The 16,395-nt window shown below is 37.3% G+C and overlaps 1 protein-coding gene across 1 annotated transcript in view; it reads right to left on the reverse strand.

Moving 5' to 3' along the window:
- LOC126153665 (protein jim lovell-like) overlaps positions 1 to 16,395 on the reverse strand; it is a 791,593-nt gene that overhangs the window by 18,961 nt on the left and 756,237 nt on the right. Inside the window, exons 6-7 of the mRNA XM_049916086.1 lie at positions 12,366 to 12,683; positions 8,928 to 9,119 (exon numbers count right to left, since the gene is read on the reverse strand). Coding sequence (XP_049772043.1) covers positions 8,928 to 9,119; positions 12,366 to 12,683 — 510 coding nt within the window. The remainder of the gene's footprint in view (positions 1 to 8,927; positions 9,120 to 12,365; positions 12,684 to 16,395) is intronic.

Here is a 16,395-nt window from a genome sequence, read left to right on the forward strand (position 1 = left end):
ATTTGCCAGCGCGTGTGGTGCCAACAATAAAATTCAGAGATGGTAGTGTAATGGTGTGGTCATGTCTCTCATGGAGGGAGCTTGCACCCCTTGTTGTTTTTCAACACGATCGAAGACCTGTTCATAATGCAAGGCCTATGGCAGAATGGTTACATGACAATAACATTACTGTAATGGACTGGCCTGCACAGAGTCCTGACCTGAATCCGATAGAACACTTTTGGGATGTTTTGGAATGCTGACTTCATGCCAGGCCTCACCAACCAACATTGATACCTCTCCGCAGTGCGACACTCTGTGAAGAACGAGCTGCCATTCCCCAAGAAATCTTCTAGTACCTGATTAAACATATGCCTGCCAGAGCGGAAGCTGTCATCAAGGCTAAGGGTGAATCAACACCGTATTGAATTCCAGTATTACCTATGGAGGGCGCCATTAACTTGTAAGTCATATTCAGCAAGGTGTCCAGATACTTTTCATCACATAGTGTAAGTAGTACATGTAGTGTAAATGATGGTTTTGATCAGGAAGAGGTTTAGAATGATGCAGATAAAGATGTGAATGATTCTCTTGGGAAAGCTGATGGCTTATCAGAGGAAGAGGACATGCTTTCCATTAAGTTGAAAGAAGTAAATAAAAATGTGAATGAAGTTTCCAAATTTACCTTGAGTACAAAATCAAATTATGTTCATAATCTGGTTATCAAAAGAACTCAGAAAAAAATTTTTAATGAATTATACAGTAACACTTTTCTGTGCAAAGTGTGGATAAGTGTTGGAGATAGACTATTTACTGATTCAATGTGGAGAAAATTGGTAGTTTTATGCAAAAGAGTTTACCCAAATTGGTGGAAGGAAAAGTTGATGAAATTTATAACTTACATAAAAGAGAAGTAGGAATAAATAAAAATGTGACTTATTTTTGGATAACTCATGTAATGACAATAGTAATATAAGTGATAGTACAGTACAATACAGTACATTTATCGTTTTCCATGGATCCCTTGGAGAGAAGTCTCTAGGAAGTGGAAAGTGTACAAACAAAAAGGAAAAGGTGGCACAAGATGTGATACTGGAGTCAGTTTTAGTAACTGACAGTAAAGTAAACAATTTGCAAAAGGTAGTATCCAACATAAATGCATAGACAGTAATTTTTAGTGTGCTGGCAATGCTCACTATTTTTGTGATTACGGGATGCAAAATGGTCAACGCAATCATGTCAACTGGGGTAGAATGTACAGAAATTCTGTTTTGTTTTGTGCTGATCTGAAAAATGTTGTGAAAGATGAAGTTTGGCTTTCAACCAATAACATTAAATTATATGGAAAAGTAAATGACAATAAGCACGTACAAAGGTACTTGGAAAGCTTTGCAACACTGTGCAACAGTAAGTTGCAGGAGTCTGATTGTTGCTGTGTTCTGAGAATACTTCATACTTGCATTTTAGGATATGTGACAAGTCTGTGAGCACAGTCGTTCACTAGCAGGGTTAGTTTGAGGTGCTTGCAATGGCATCGTGGTCATGAAGTGAGATTCAGACAGTTTTGTGGTACAACTTTGCTCCTAATTTAAACTTAGACCTGTGCTTTGTAGAAATGACTTGCACTCGTTGATGAGTGTCCACATCGTACAATTATATTCAGGTGGTACAGAAAATTACAAAGAGGAAATACCACTCTAGAGGACACTGAGAGGACGGGAAGGCACCAATCATCAGATAAGGAGGAAAACATTGATGTTATGAGGAAAATGCTAAACAGAGACAGGTGAGTGACCTACAAGCAGATAGAGGATGCCTTAGGGCTAAATGCAGCAGCAATTTGTTCAATTCTGCATGATCACTTGTGAGTAAAGAAACTTTGTTGTCTCTGGGTGCTGCATAGACTGACAGAAGAACAGATGACACAATGTGTAGCTTGGTGCCAGGAGATGTTAAAGAAGTCTTTGAAGGGAGAATCTCAGTATGTGAATAGCATCATGACAGGTAATAAGACTTGGCTGTACTATTATGACATGCTGACTAAGACTCAGAACAAAGTTTGGGTCTTTGAAGACAATGACACACCTGTAGGAAAATCCCTATCAGTAAAGAAGAAAACGATAGCTGTTTTTTTTCCTTTTCTTTTTTTTTTTTTTTTTTTTTTTCAGCTGGAATGAAATTGGGGACTATCACAGCTAAGTGGTACACTGAGCAGTGTTTGCCAAAAGTCATCCAATCTTTCGAAAACATGCAACCAATGTCAAGAATGGACACTTGGTTCCCCCATCATCCAAGCTCACTGTCCCAAAGCATGCACAAAATATTTGTGAGGTATAGGACTGAAGCTTCTTGCGCACACTCCTTACAGTCCAAATTTTCTCCTTGTGACTTTTCACTTTTCCACATGTGAAAATGAAGCTGAAAGGAGTGCAGTTTTCAAGTGATGAGGGCCTCCTGAAAGCTTGGGACAATGAGTGTGCCTTACTCCCTACAGAAACTTGGGAGAACTGGTTTAGTGATTGGTTTCAGAGCATGGAGAGGTTTATTTAATGGGCAAGAAATTACTTTGAAAAAACTAAACAGATAAAGCTGTATTTCAAAACTTCCCTAGTACCCTTTAGGACATTCACTGCTCTGTATTGAATTCATTATGTAGTGGTAATGCTTCCCCCAAGCTGGGTGATTTTATTCTTCCTTTCATAGACCACACAATCCTCTTCTACTATCCTGTCTGTAGATTATAAGTGAACAGTAATTACCTTCTACACTGCTTAGCTTAAATGTATATAAATGTTCACTATTTTAGGATGGGATTTTTGTATACCAATAAGAGCTAGAATAGAATGAAATAATGTGAAGCATATACAGTACAGGAAAATTTTGCTAAATTTTATGAAGTTTTTTTTCAGTGCATAGTAATAGCAAGGAGAATTTCGTGTCAATAGTAATAAATTTTGTTCAGCAAATAGGTAACATGAATGGAAAATGAAAGGTGAGTCAGGATATGTGAGAAACATGAAAAAATATGAAAATCATATATAAAATCAAAAGTTAATCAGCTAATGTGTTGAATCAGTAGGAATTTGTGCAGCGGCAGAAGTAAAGAAAGAAAGGAAGAACATTTTGAGTATTTGGTTTAGTATTATAAAAAGTACATACAAAAAGCTTTGTACTCGGTGCAATCAGTTATGGAGAGGTTTGCTCATATGCATTAAACTGTGTCAATAGTATAGCCCTTCTGGCATTAGTAAAAGAATACAGTTAAGAAATAGCTACCTTCAGTAATGTATATGGAATTAAAATGCAAGACCTGTATATGTGTAACTCTTAAACCTCACTTTAAAGTAATATGATGGAATCCAGTTAAGTGATGATTTCAGCAACTGATATTTTGTCTGGTATGTAATGTGAGTAAATTTTGTATACAACATTAGGATTTGTTATTGCGGAGTGTAGCTCTGTAGGTTCATTTTTTGTATGTGATGAGCAAAGCAGGTGCTTATTTCTTAGATAATGGAGTAATGAGGTAATAATCATGCAAGGACATAAGGTATATTGATGCATCTATAATAAATGCAGTAGAAATGAAGTAACAAGCAGAAATGTATTAGGTAAGGAATGAATGGGTAGGGAGCCCGACTTTGCAGTAGAATAATTATTGATAACACATCTAACAGGGTTTTTACAAGAAATAAGAGTGAAAGCAAATCAGTACTGCTGATACTGAGCAGTAAATGAGAGAAATAACAGGCATAAGTAAGTATAACACGTGAATTGTGTACAGGTGCATATGGTTTTTGTGCAATGGAATGTCTTTTATGAGTGAGGCAACATATTTTGTATATAATCTATGGCACTGCATACAAAAAAACTGTGTACAAGAGTAATATTTTGATGTAGCACTAATCATGTTTTGCTGCATATTCAATTTTCTTGCCATTAGTAATTGCTATTTGTGTTTCCAATAAGGATAATGATCAGTAAAGGACAAAAGTTCCATTAATTGAGTAGCTCACTGCAATGAGTAAACATTAATTCATACATGCTGACTGGATTTGACATTAATGAAATAGAAATTGGGGTACATGAAATATTTTGTAAATTGGACTTTTGAGTGCAGTGAAGTGAGTAAGTGATTTGAGTTAAGGTATAGGAGGAGATGAAACAGATTCCATTCTCTATACATTGTGAAAGTTGACCTGTTATGTCAACATGAAAAATTAAAAATGAAACATTTTCTTATAGATTCAGTTATCATAATTATTTGTGTGCTAGAGTAGGATGTTTTGTTTTCGTTTCCACATACAATAATGGAGAATAACCACCTCCAAGGGCATTGGTCAAATTAGAGGACATGGGACAATCATTTGGACCTGAAAGAGGCATGGACCAATCTTCAGCTAAGTACAACAACGAAAAGTGTATTGGTGACCAATAAATAATGAAGTGACTGGAAGATGGGAAGTTCTTCCTATTGTGAATAATGAAGAGTGTGTAGACTTCCCAATTTGTTTTCTTTTGCTATTAATTTCTGACTTTCAGAGCCACTAAAACAAAAATCATTTGAATTTAAAAAGAATTTTTGATAATTAAATATGGTTTCTCTTGGATAGTGTATGACACAGTATTTGAATGTGTTTTGGGACAGTTAGTGTATCTTTGTATCGTGCGTAATGGTCAGTTTTGATAACCAAACTGATTTTGAATTTGAATGAGTGAAATTTTTTGTAAAAATTTTGTAGCTTATTGTCCAGATATTGGATTATATAGTCAGCTATTTAATAGTACATGTCTACAAAGCACAATGCGGGTGGCAATGAAAAGAAGAAAGAATATTCCTTCCAATTTTTATGTTCCCTCCCATCTGGCAAATACTGACCCAGGGCTTATCCAACTTAATTTTATTCTCTGTTACATTTCTTTGGTCATCAGGAGTATAATGAACTAGTTAGTTTGCCAAAAAACTATGTTTATTACAAAATATCAGTAATTTCAGATTTTGCTATCATTGCTTATATGTAAATAAATAGTTTGTTACTAACTTCCTGATTACATAAATGAAAAAGCTACATAAACAGCTGAAATATCTCTACAGCTAATCATGAAAGTATATTAGCATCACCTGCACTCACTTAGTTTCAGAGTAACTAAATTATGTAGTTAAAATATTGTTACTGAAATAGAATCCCATATTTTGGCAAACTAACCAGTGTAATTCAATTGGAACTGCTACTGTACCTGAAAGTTAATTTTCAAATGAATATCCATTCACTATTCGGTTACTCAGAAATGTTAATATATAATGCTAATTTATGAAAATTCAGGAAACAATAATAGACAAATTCAGTTTCAGTTATTTAAAAAGTATAAAGGATGCTTGTTTGAAGCCATTTTAGTCAGTCTGCAGAGAGCTATGAAACGTACATAATCTATGTTCACCAATATTGTGAAACATATCACAGATGAATCAGTTCAAGTTACAAATCAGAAAATGTATCTTGTTTCATCAAATAACAGGACTTTGTTCAAGGATTTATTGACTGTTTAAATGATTAATTGGGAAGTGAATTAGTGATTATTATTGCAGAGGTTGTAAAGCTTCAATTATGTTCACTGTGACAATAGGATCAGACTGTGAACTGTGTTATTTCCAAATGATAATAACTGTGCAAATTGTGTTCACACCTGCTTGAATGATGGATCTGAACGACAGTGTTTTTTCCATGGGAGAGCATCTATTTAAATTCCTCTGTGTGTGTCAAGCACTTGACAGTTAAGTTTTTTCCATATCGGTCTCCTGTGGGTGAAATGAACATGTCATCATTCAGGCTGCCCTTCATTGTGTACATTCAGTACCGTCTTTTAATCTCATTTTGTCTGGGTCCCACACATGTAAGCAATAACCTAGGGTGAGCCAACCATGAGTTTTGTTAAGTATAGTGATGCCACTAGACATCACTATGAAAACTGATTAGCTGACACTATATCACTGTTGACTACCACAGTGCCACTATCCAGATGACACTTATCAGCAAGAGTGTCCTCTGATGGGGCCACAACTACCAGAATCCTGCATACAAGCTGGCTTGAGCCAGTCTGAACTACTTAATTTTCTCATTGTGTTGACACAGGGGAAGTGTGTATCTGTCAGTCTATGGTTTGGTTCTCAGTAAGTATGTGGTTTATGTCTGGCTACTCTTCATATCATGTAAGTAACTGTACAAACTGTACTTCATTTGGATTCATACTTAAAGGCTATGGGGAGTGTCAGTAACATATATCAATTAGTCAAATAAGCCAGAGGAAGTACCCATTAATTTCGTAGCACACCTTTACAAAAGCAAAAATCCTCCTTTGCAAACTCACTGAATTTTTCCATTACCCTATCAACGAACCGTATCTGTCTCCTCCTTTGTCTACAACTGATCCTAAGTGATCATATCATCCCAAGACTGTTACACTCAGGTAATTGTATTAGTTCATGCCAATTTTGACTCATTCATCATAGGATAGCATGTGTGTGTGTTTTGTGAAGTGCACAATTTTACATTTCTTAGCATTTAAACCATGTTACCAATCTTAGCAAAATTCTGAAAGGTATTAAAATCTGACTGCATATGTGGAGCTGTTTTTCGATAATCTTTCATTATAAACAGCTACATCACCCACAAAACTCTTGAGGTTACTATTAATATTGACAAGGCCATTAATACCCTGCATTAACAAGGGCTCCAACACATTTGGAGGCACTGCTGAAGTTACTTCTAAATGCTATGGTTATGGTTATTTTATAACTAGATCCTTTTGTCTTCTTCAATTTTAACTTGCAGTAAGAGTCCTCAGCATATTTCTATCCTTATCCATTAAAATGAAAGCAAATTCTTAAAGTCTCAGATATGCTCGGTAATTTTGCACTGGCTTTTTAAAATATGTACACAACAATGAAAATATAAAGCATGCAGTGTGCTGTCAGTATGTTTATAATATTTGTTTTTTATCTATTATTGTGCAATGCATCACTCATGCTGAAATGTACTATGTTTACACAGTTATGGTTATTTTGTGACTAGACTCCTTTTCCTTTCTCTTTTTTAACTTACAGTAAGAATCCTCAGTTTATTCCTATTCTTATTCATTAAAATGATAAAAGTTCACAAATGGATGGTAATTTTACACTAACTTTTTAAAATATGTAAAAAAAGAACAAGTTACTGCTTTTTTGTTCCCACTTCAACCTGAAACCAGAAGTCAGTAATTAAAAAGTTGTGGTCCAGATGGTATTTGTTTATTTATTATAACTTCTACATCTTTTGAGATGACTCTCCATCCAAAACAACTTGCTACGTGCTATATCACTAAATCCTCACCCCAGTCACAAACTTCCATGTGATCATAGTGCATTTAATAAGTGTTGGCAAGATAATGAGCCACATGATCTTTGAGCTCTGGAATTTCTGCATCTACCTGATAGTTTTCAGGATGTAATGTGAGAAAAGGATGAAATGGGTTTTGAATGTTTTTGGAATCCACAGTAATTGGCATGGAAGAGGTCATCATGTTCAAGGTAAATCATTAGGTTGAGCTCAGAATATGGTCTAAAATACTATAACAGATGGAAATTGATGACAGTGGATGGTATTTTAAGCTTGTAGATGGGTGTGATGAAGTCATTTTTCCATCTACCAGCCAAAGGCTTTTGTTTGCACTATATTATGGTTAAAAGTGGGGTTAACTCCACTGCAAATTCTATATGTAATATGACAGGGATTCCTGATGCCTTGTTCAATTTTAGCAGTTTTTATTGTTTCTCTCTACCACTGAGACTAATAGGTAATTATTAAGCTATGCAGTGGTGTGAAAATTGAAGCTTTCACAGTCCTGTGTCTTCATTTGCAGAGAAACCTATGAACATGGAGTTCAGCATTTCTCCTTTTGGTTTTCTACCCTTAGTTTTAGTTTCTGTACCATAAACGAGTATCTGGACGGTAGCTTTGGTGCCACTCACACTTTAATATATGATCACAATTTCTGTGGGTTTTGTGAGAAGTCTTTCTACAAGATTCTGGCACAGTCATTGGAGGCTTTACACATTGCCTTTTTGACAACTAATCACATTTCATAAAGACTCTCTTTATCTATTGGCCTACACTTTCTTTTACACCTATTGTGCAGTAATCTCTGCTTCCTAAGCAGCTTCTTTACGGAGACTGTCTACTGTGGAAAACCCCTGTCTTCATGAACTTACTGTTCTAATATGTACATGAGTGTTTGGTCAATTATTCTTCTAAAATCGAGTCACACTTTGCCTGTGTGTTCCTGGCCCGAACTAAATATCTTGAGTTCCTCCTTGTAATATGACACTACTGCCCATGTATGTAGTTTACTAGACACATAACTCTTCCTACTTATTCTGGTTTTTGCCCACCCTTGATTCTGAGTCTTGCCCAAACAATTTCACATGCAGCTTCAAGTACTCTTTTGGTGGATTCTAGTTTCTTGACTGCTACAGTGAATACATGGCCTCTATTTCTCATTAGCCTGTCTTTTAAAAATACAGTTAGATTCACCCCAAATATCTGACTGCTGTAGATTTTGTGTTTTGGCCAGCTTTCTGTGCCTAGTGATACATGAGCTCCATTACTGTTCAAGAATGCTCTGGTCTTCTTTGGCTCTTTGTTTCAAATGTTGACTACTAGGATTTTAATAGTCTCATCTGAGGGGACATTTGTTTGGATCATATACTAAATCTTTGGTTTCCTACACCCTACTATCATCTGGACTGGATGGATAGTTCACAGACCAGTCAATTTTTTCTTTCTGTGTGTCAGGCAAGATGTGTGATCCTGTGAATATTGAAAATTCTACATGGCAAAATATCTTTCATGCAAGAGTTATAAATAATAAAAAATGACAAGATTTCGAATTATAAATGAGTAATGATGACTTACCACTTGATGCGGTGAAGGAACAGATGCACCATGTTGGACTGGAAGAGCCGATGCACTTACATTGTTACTAAGCATGTGGTTCACAGGTTTTTTCATTGACAAATTCTCTGCAGTTTCTAATGGTGGTGATGCTGTTGTACCTTTAGTCAAATCTTGAGCACCAAAGTCTCCAGATCGTCTTCGAGGCCGAGCCTGATAGAAATGAAATGTAAACTATTTATCAAAATTATTTAGAACAAGTAAAGCTAGTGCTGCAAAAAAGAAGTCTAAAAACAAAGACATGATTGATTATCAAATGAAAATACAGATGGATTATTATTTTAAACTTTCAATAAAATATGGAATGGGCGGGGTATAAAATGTCCTGCTTTCATTACAGGCACCAATGTCAGCCTTGTAAATACTAACACACAAAGAAAAGTCCAACCACATGTACCAGCCACCTGCAAAAAAGCAGTACCCTTAGTACAGAACACCACCCCAGATTGTGAAAACTTAACCACATCTTCCATAAAAACTCCTACTACCTATCAAAATGCCCTGGAATGGGAAGATCCTTCCTAAGACCCTTCCCACCTCTTTCAAAGTTACATTCTGTTCTCTATTCAGTCCTTGAAATATCCTCCTCTATCCTTAAGCCAGTCAACTCACAATCTGTCGCATGAGTCACACACATGTGACAGACTCAGGTGCAAGGCATGATCCTTGCACAAATGCCAGTCCTATCAAAAACGTATCCTGCCCTATTATAGGGATGGCCAATTGTGAGGAGTCATATCATGTAACAAATTCACTGCAACTTCTGCACATATTCACTGCAAATTCTGCACATCTTTTTATGTACGTATGACCACCAACCCATTGTCCTCTCGAAGCAATGGCCTCTGCCAAATTATGGTCAAGAACAAAGTAGACAGTCCAATGTCAGGGCACAGTTCTGACCTCAAAATGTTCAACTTCAATGACTGCTACACAACATCTATTAATCTACATTCACACTGTTTCGTCCACAATCTCCCTCTACTTCTCTTCTATCTTGCTCACTAACCCCCCACAAAAACATGTCTCCTATTGCATTGTGTACTACAGATGACATCCATCGCCTGCAGGAGGGTGAGCTCACTGGTGCAACACACCTATCTAATTTCTTTGCTACTCTTCTCTCCTTCAGGCATTTTTCTCCATTTCTAACTTCTTCCTTCCTCATTTCTCTCATCTGCTCCACCCATTACACTTTACACAACCTCTCACCACTGTGGGATCACAACAATGGGGCAATGTAGTTGCATGTGTATGTGTAAGTCTAATGCTAGTTTGTTTGTTTTTAGCTAAAACCTCAATAAGATGTTCATTTCGTTTATGTTCCTGTATATCACTTAAAATCCCATCTTACAGTGAGTGGTTATTTTTACTCTTTCCATCGTTTGTGTTCTTTGTGACCCGCCAGAGTATCTGCGAGCACTAATGCGCTGCTTCCTAGACTCGGGTAGGTGCGCCGGCCCCAGATCGAATCCGCCTGGTGGATTAACAACGAGGGCCGGTATGCCGGTCAGCCTGGATGTGCTTTTTAGGCGATTTTCCACATCCTGCTAAGTGAATACCAGGCTGGTCCCCATGTTCCGCCTCAGTTACACAACTTGCAGACATTTGAAAAACGTTCACATTATTCCATGGCTTACACTAGACACAGACAACTGGGGTGCACTACTTTTGTCCTGGGGTGTTCGGGGTATCCAGCCACCCTCTGCGACTAACACTGCCAAATCAATAGTAACACAGTCAACCCCAGATGATGTGGGACAAAGGCCCCAAGAAAGAAAGAAAGTTTGTTTGTGTTCTATGTTTTGGTTCAGTGTCATATTAATTGGAAAGATATATTCTTTATTTTTAGTTGTAACTCTGAAATGCAAATTTGTTTCCTATTTCTGTAACATTTCTCCTGTAAAATTGTTTTAATTCTCTAACTAATTGGGTCTTATTATTATAAAATTAAAAATTACTAATAATTCAGTCTTGAGATTCACCATTTCTTCCTCAGCAACAACACTAAATGTCTTTCTGTTACTGAGTAACATGAAATGGGAACTTTGTAAGAAGATAATTTTGGCTGTTAAGAGGATTGACAAACATAAAATATAGCATCATTACATGTTTCACTCAGGGTCTCATAAAGCCTGCTGGCAATTAAGAATGTTTCATCTAGTCTAGCTGACAGTCTGTTGCTATGACACCTTCAATGCCCTGAATAGTGTTATTTGGTTACTTATTATCCAAATTAGCATCTAATGTACATCCTGATTCCAACCATGATACTTTTCTGTGCTGTGTAAATATTAATTTACTACTCACAGAACAGATGTCTGACATATCAACATTCATTAACTCCAATATTTCAGACAATGAAGATAGACCACACCTGCAGAGCTTTTATATGGCATCAATGGAATAACTAATGTGTACTTAAGAGTAAGTGACTATAAATGAAAAGTGTTCAGCACTAAACGATACCATTTTATTGCCAATGTGCTACATACATATCAAGATTTTCATATCTTACAAGTTCCTTCATATCTTTTTGGTCACAGTACCAAATCACTATAAATTTGTAACTAAAGAAATCTCAGGCAGAGGAAAAGCAAACTGCGTTTTGTTTGCCTGTGGCAAATTAACAAATATCTTCGAACTAATCTAGACCTTAGACTCTGCTGCTGATCAGTCTGTCACTACAGCAAAGATTTTTTTTTCTCAGACAAAGTGATTAACAAAAACAGACATGTACTGGTACAGAACTACCACAAATATCAGTACCAAAAACATCAGCACGTAGCAAATGCAAAGTGAAGAAATGGCCATCCCCACAGCTGAGTGATTCATATTTGCAGCCTATAGACATCTCCTCATTTGTCACTGGCTACTTGTATAAAATTCCAGTTGGTTGTCTGTAACTGAAACTGATGATGTATGGTTCACATCTCCTCTATACTATGCAGTAATGGAGTAAGTATACATTCCTCAGTCAACTTTGTACATTTATTTTTTACACCATTGCCATACATTATTTTAATACAGAAATAATTATGCAATTTCCTGTTTTATTCTTCCATGGAAGCAGATTATCATCTTCAAAACTTGAGAAAACATATGAAATGGATGAACAATATTCCTTATATAAAACAGAGCCCAACTGTAGCATGTCACAAACCATTTAATGTATGTTGCATCAGCCAACTGTTTAACCGTGTCAAGCATGAACTATTTTATTAATATTAATTTTTCCTATCTGTCTTTCTCTCAAGGTAAAATTTTTGAAAACTGGATTATTTCTTTCTTCTTTTTCTTCCCCTTCTTATCTTTGTACATCAGCCTTTCTTCTCTCCTATCTTTTATTGAATTATTAATCTAAATTTTCATTGTAAGTTAGCAGGAAAAATAACTCACCTGTTTCCTTCTTGGCTGAGGTGAAGGTGGATTTTCAGTAAATGATATATGTGGCATGTGAGATAACTGAGGGAGTTTCAGTGGTGACTCAAAGTGCTGAGGTGGACCCTGCAGTCCTGGTGACAGAGAAAATGAGTCTTTCTCTGTTGAATGACCGGTGGAACTTGAGAAATTACGTGGTGGTGCTGACGCAAATAGTCCCAGCTTCTCCAGTGGAGTAAGTGTAGCTGATGGAGGTGGTGGAGGTGGTGGTGGTGGTGACGTATGTGGCTGATCCTTTTCCGAAACAGCATGCTCTGTGTGAGCCAGACCACGCACCTAGAAAACGTATTTAACAAAATATGTATGCACAATATAGTTCAACAAGTTCAGTCATAAGTTTCTTCATTTAATTTCTTTTTCCAGCAATATATCTAATGAGTATACAATATTAAATGAAGCTGCAGATGGTATAAATTATATACTCAGGTTCTAATAATGCTTCAGTTTACAGTGCAAATGTAACACATCTTCAGACAATGTTATCATTAGTTCACTGTTAAGAAGTTCTGAAGCCCCTCTTTGGTCCTAGGATATTGTTCTGTCTCTCATCACTTTTTTTACTTCTGCAGTGTTTTGGGCATAAGAAAACTGTCAAGTAGGCACATGGTTTAGAGCCCATGTGGAACTGCATGTCCACCTGTAACTGGCTATGTGTCAGTTCATAGGTGTACCATACATATACCACATCCAACAGTACCATTCCTGGTAAAGTACTGCAGTATTCAAAGCAATCTTTGGGTTGAGGATAGCTTCAGCTAAAGCACATCAGTGAAACCACAGTCTTTTTGTTAACAGCTGACTCTGTCCCAGTGACCATGCAGATTTACATAATATTACTATGCATGTAAATGTCGTTGTTACACAAATATGATACTAAGATGGCAGTGATCCCAATAAGGGTTAAATGTTTTATAAATAAATGTTACACATCTCAGACATGTAACTAACACTAATCAACTACATTTTTAACACCAATTTCCACTCTTAATACAGTCATAGTGTGACACAGTCCAATTGCCAATTTGTTGACACCAAGTACCATACTGTAGTTCACACAAGAATGCCATGTAAAGTGGACACATCACCCGCCATGTTCAATTTTTTATTTTATTTTATTTATTTATTTTTGTGGCACCACAAGTGAGAAGGCCTGGGGACAAATCATAAGACTACAAAGACTTTCACAATGGAGTCCTCCGATAACAAGTGCTCAGTATACTTGCCATGTTAAATTCAAATAAAATTCCTAGTTTCTGACGACTGCCTCTATTGTCATCATCAGGGGTTAACCCTGACTGTTGTGAAACTCATGAGCCTCCCATTTACTTTCATGCCCTGAGGATGTCATCTGATCAGATGGATTACATTACCATCTGATTAGCCAGATTACTTCACCATCTGATTGGGAGGAATACATCACAGAGATTGCACATACTGAGGTGGCACCCAATGTCTCCATAGATTATATTTGTACTTTCTGTTCAGTGTCACTTGCAATACCACCACTTACATCAGGGGGTAAACTATGAGAAATCTTCCTCTGTGCTCTTTCTGTATCGAGTTCACACTTCCATGCACTGCTAAATGCATAGCTTATGATGATAAATCAGCTAAAATTTTCACTGTGGTTCAAGAAATTGTGTAGTTGCACAAGTTTCTTCCATGTTATGGTTGTGATCTTCAGACCAATGACTTGTTTGAGATTAAGCCTTGGTCCCCTTCTAAAATAAAATTTTAATCCCCCCTCCCCCCAAACACGCACACACTTCCTCCGTCACCAAATTAAACATTCTTTGAGGCCTCCAGTCGTGACCTGTCAACCTTTTCTAAGGTCAAATTGTGCTATAAAGATCTTTTCTTCCCAAATTCATTTAGTACTTCTTCGCTGCTTTTGTAACACCACATTTCAAAACCATTTGTGTTCCTCTTACCTGTACTGTTGATCATCCATGTTTCACTTCCATATCAGGCTACACTTCAGACAATACATTCAGAAAAGACTTCCTAAAACTTAAATTTGTATTGTACATTACGTAACTTCTCTTTTGCAGAAAAGCTTTCTTTGCTACTGCCAGTGTGCATTTTATATCTTCTTTACTTCTGCAGTCTCTGCCACTCAAGCAAAGCTCATCTACCACTTGTAGTGTCTCATTTGCCTATCTAACTCCCTCAGTACCTATTGATTTAGTTTCACTACACTCCCTTATTTTATTGTTGTTGGCATTCATATTATAACCAGTTTTCTATGCACTATTCATTCCAAACAACTGTACATCCAAATCCATTCCTGTCTCTGACAGAATTACTACTCCATTAACAAATTTGTGTTTATTTCTTTTCATGAAAATTCAATGATTTTTTGAATTTCTCCTAGGTTTCCTTTCTGCTTGCCATAGGTACAGATTAAATAACATGTATGATACACTACAAGCATATCTCACTTTCTTCTCAATTAATGCCTCCTTTTCATATACTTTGACTCTTATAGGTGCAGTCTGGTTTCTGTACAAACAGTAGATACCTTTACAATTTCAAGGAGTGTATCCCAGTTAACATTGTGAAAAGCTTTTTCCAAATCTACAAACACTATAGAAGTAGGTTTTTCTTACTTCAACTACACTACTGGCCATTAAAATTGCTACACCATGAAGATGACTTGCTACAGATGCGAAATTTAACCGACAGGAAGACGATGCTGTGATATGCAAATGATTAGCTTTTCAGAGCATTCACACAAGGTTGGTGCCAGTGGTGACACCTACAACATGCTGACATGAGGAAAGTTTCCAATCGATTTCTCATACACAAACAGCAGTTGACCACCGTTGTCTGGTGAAACGTTCTTGTGATGCCTCGTGTAAGGAGGAGAAATGTGTACCATCACGTTTCCGACTTTGATAAAGGTCAGATTGTAGCCTATCGCGATTGTGGTTTATCATATCGCGACATTGCTGCTCGCGTTGGTCGAGATCCAATGACTGTTAGCAGAATATGCAATCAGTGGGTTCAGGAGGGTAATACAGAGCGCCGTGCTGGATCCCAACGGCCTCGTATCACTAGCAGTTGAGATGACAAGCATCTTATCAGCATGGCTGTAACGGAATCGTGCAGCCACGTCTCGATCCCCGAGTCAACAGATGGGGACATTTGCAAGCCAAGCATCTGCACGAACAGTTCGACGACATATGCAGCAGCATGGGCTATTGGCTCGGAGACCATGGCTGCGGTTACCCTTGACGCTGCATCACAGACAGGAGCGCCTATGATGGTGTACTCAACGAAGAACCTGGATGTAAGAATGGCAAAACATAATTTTTTCGTATGAATCCAGGTTCTCTTTACAGACTCATGATGGTCGCATCCATATTTGGCGACATCGTGTTGAACGCACATTGGAAGTGTGTATTCGTCATCACCATACTGGCGTATCATCCGGTGTGATGGTATGGGGTGCCAATGGTTACACATCTCGGTCACCTCTAGTTCGCATTGACGGCACTTTGAACAGTGGACGTTACATTTCAGATGTGTTACGACCCGTGGTTCTCCATTTCATTCGATCCCTGCTAAACCCTACATTTCAGCAGGATAATGCATGACCGCATGTTGCAGGTCCTGTATGGGCATTTCTGGATACAGAAATTGTTCGAGTGCTGCTCTGGTCAGCACATTCTCCAGATCTCTCACCTACTGAAAATGTCTGGTCAATGGTGGCTGAGCAACTGGTTCATCACAATTTGCCAGTTACTACTCTTGATGAACTGTGGTATCGTGTTGAAGCTGCATGGGCAGCTGTACCTGTACATGCCATCCAAGCTCTGTTTGACTTAATGCCCAGGCGTATCAAGGCCATTATTATGGCCAGAGGTGGTTATTCTGAGTACTGATTTCTGTGGATCTATGCACCCGAATTGCATGAAAATATAATCACATGTCAGTTATAGTATAATATGCGTGTCCAATTAATACCCGTTTATCATCTGCATTT

The sequence above is a fragment of the Schistocerca cancellata genome, chromosome 2 (genome assembly GCF_023864275.1).
Source record: "Schistocerca cancellata isolate TAMUIC-IGC-003103 chromosome 2, iqSchCanc2.1, whole genome shotgun sequence".
Lineage (NCBI taxonomy): Eukaryota > Metazoa > Arthropoda > Insecta > Orthoptera > Acrididae > Schistocerca > Schistocerca cancellata.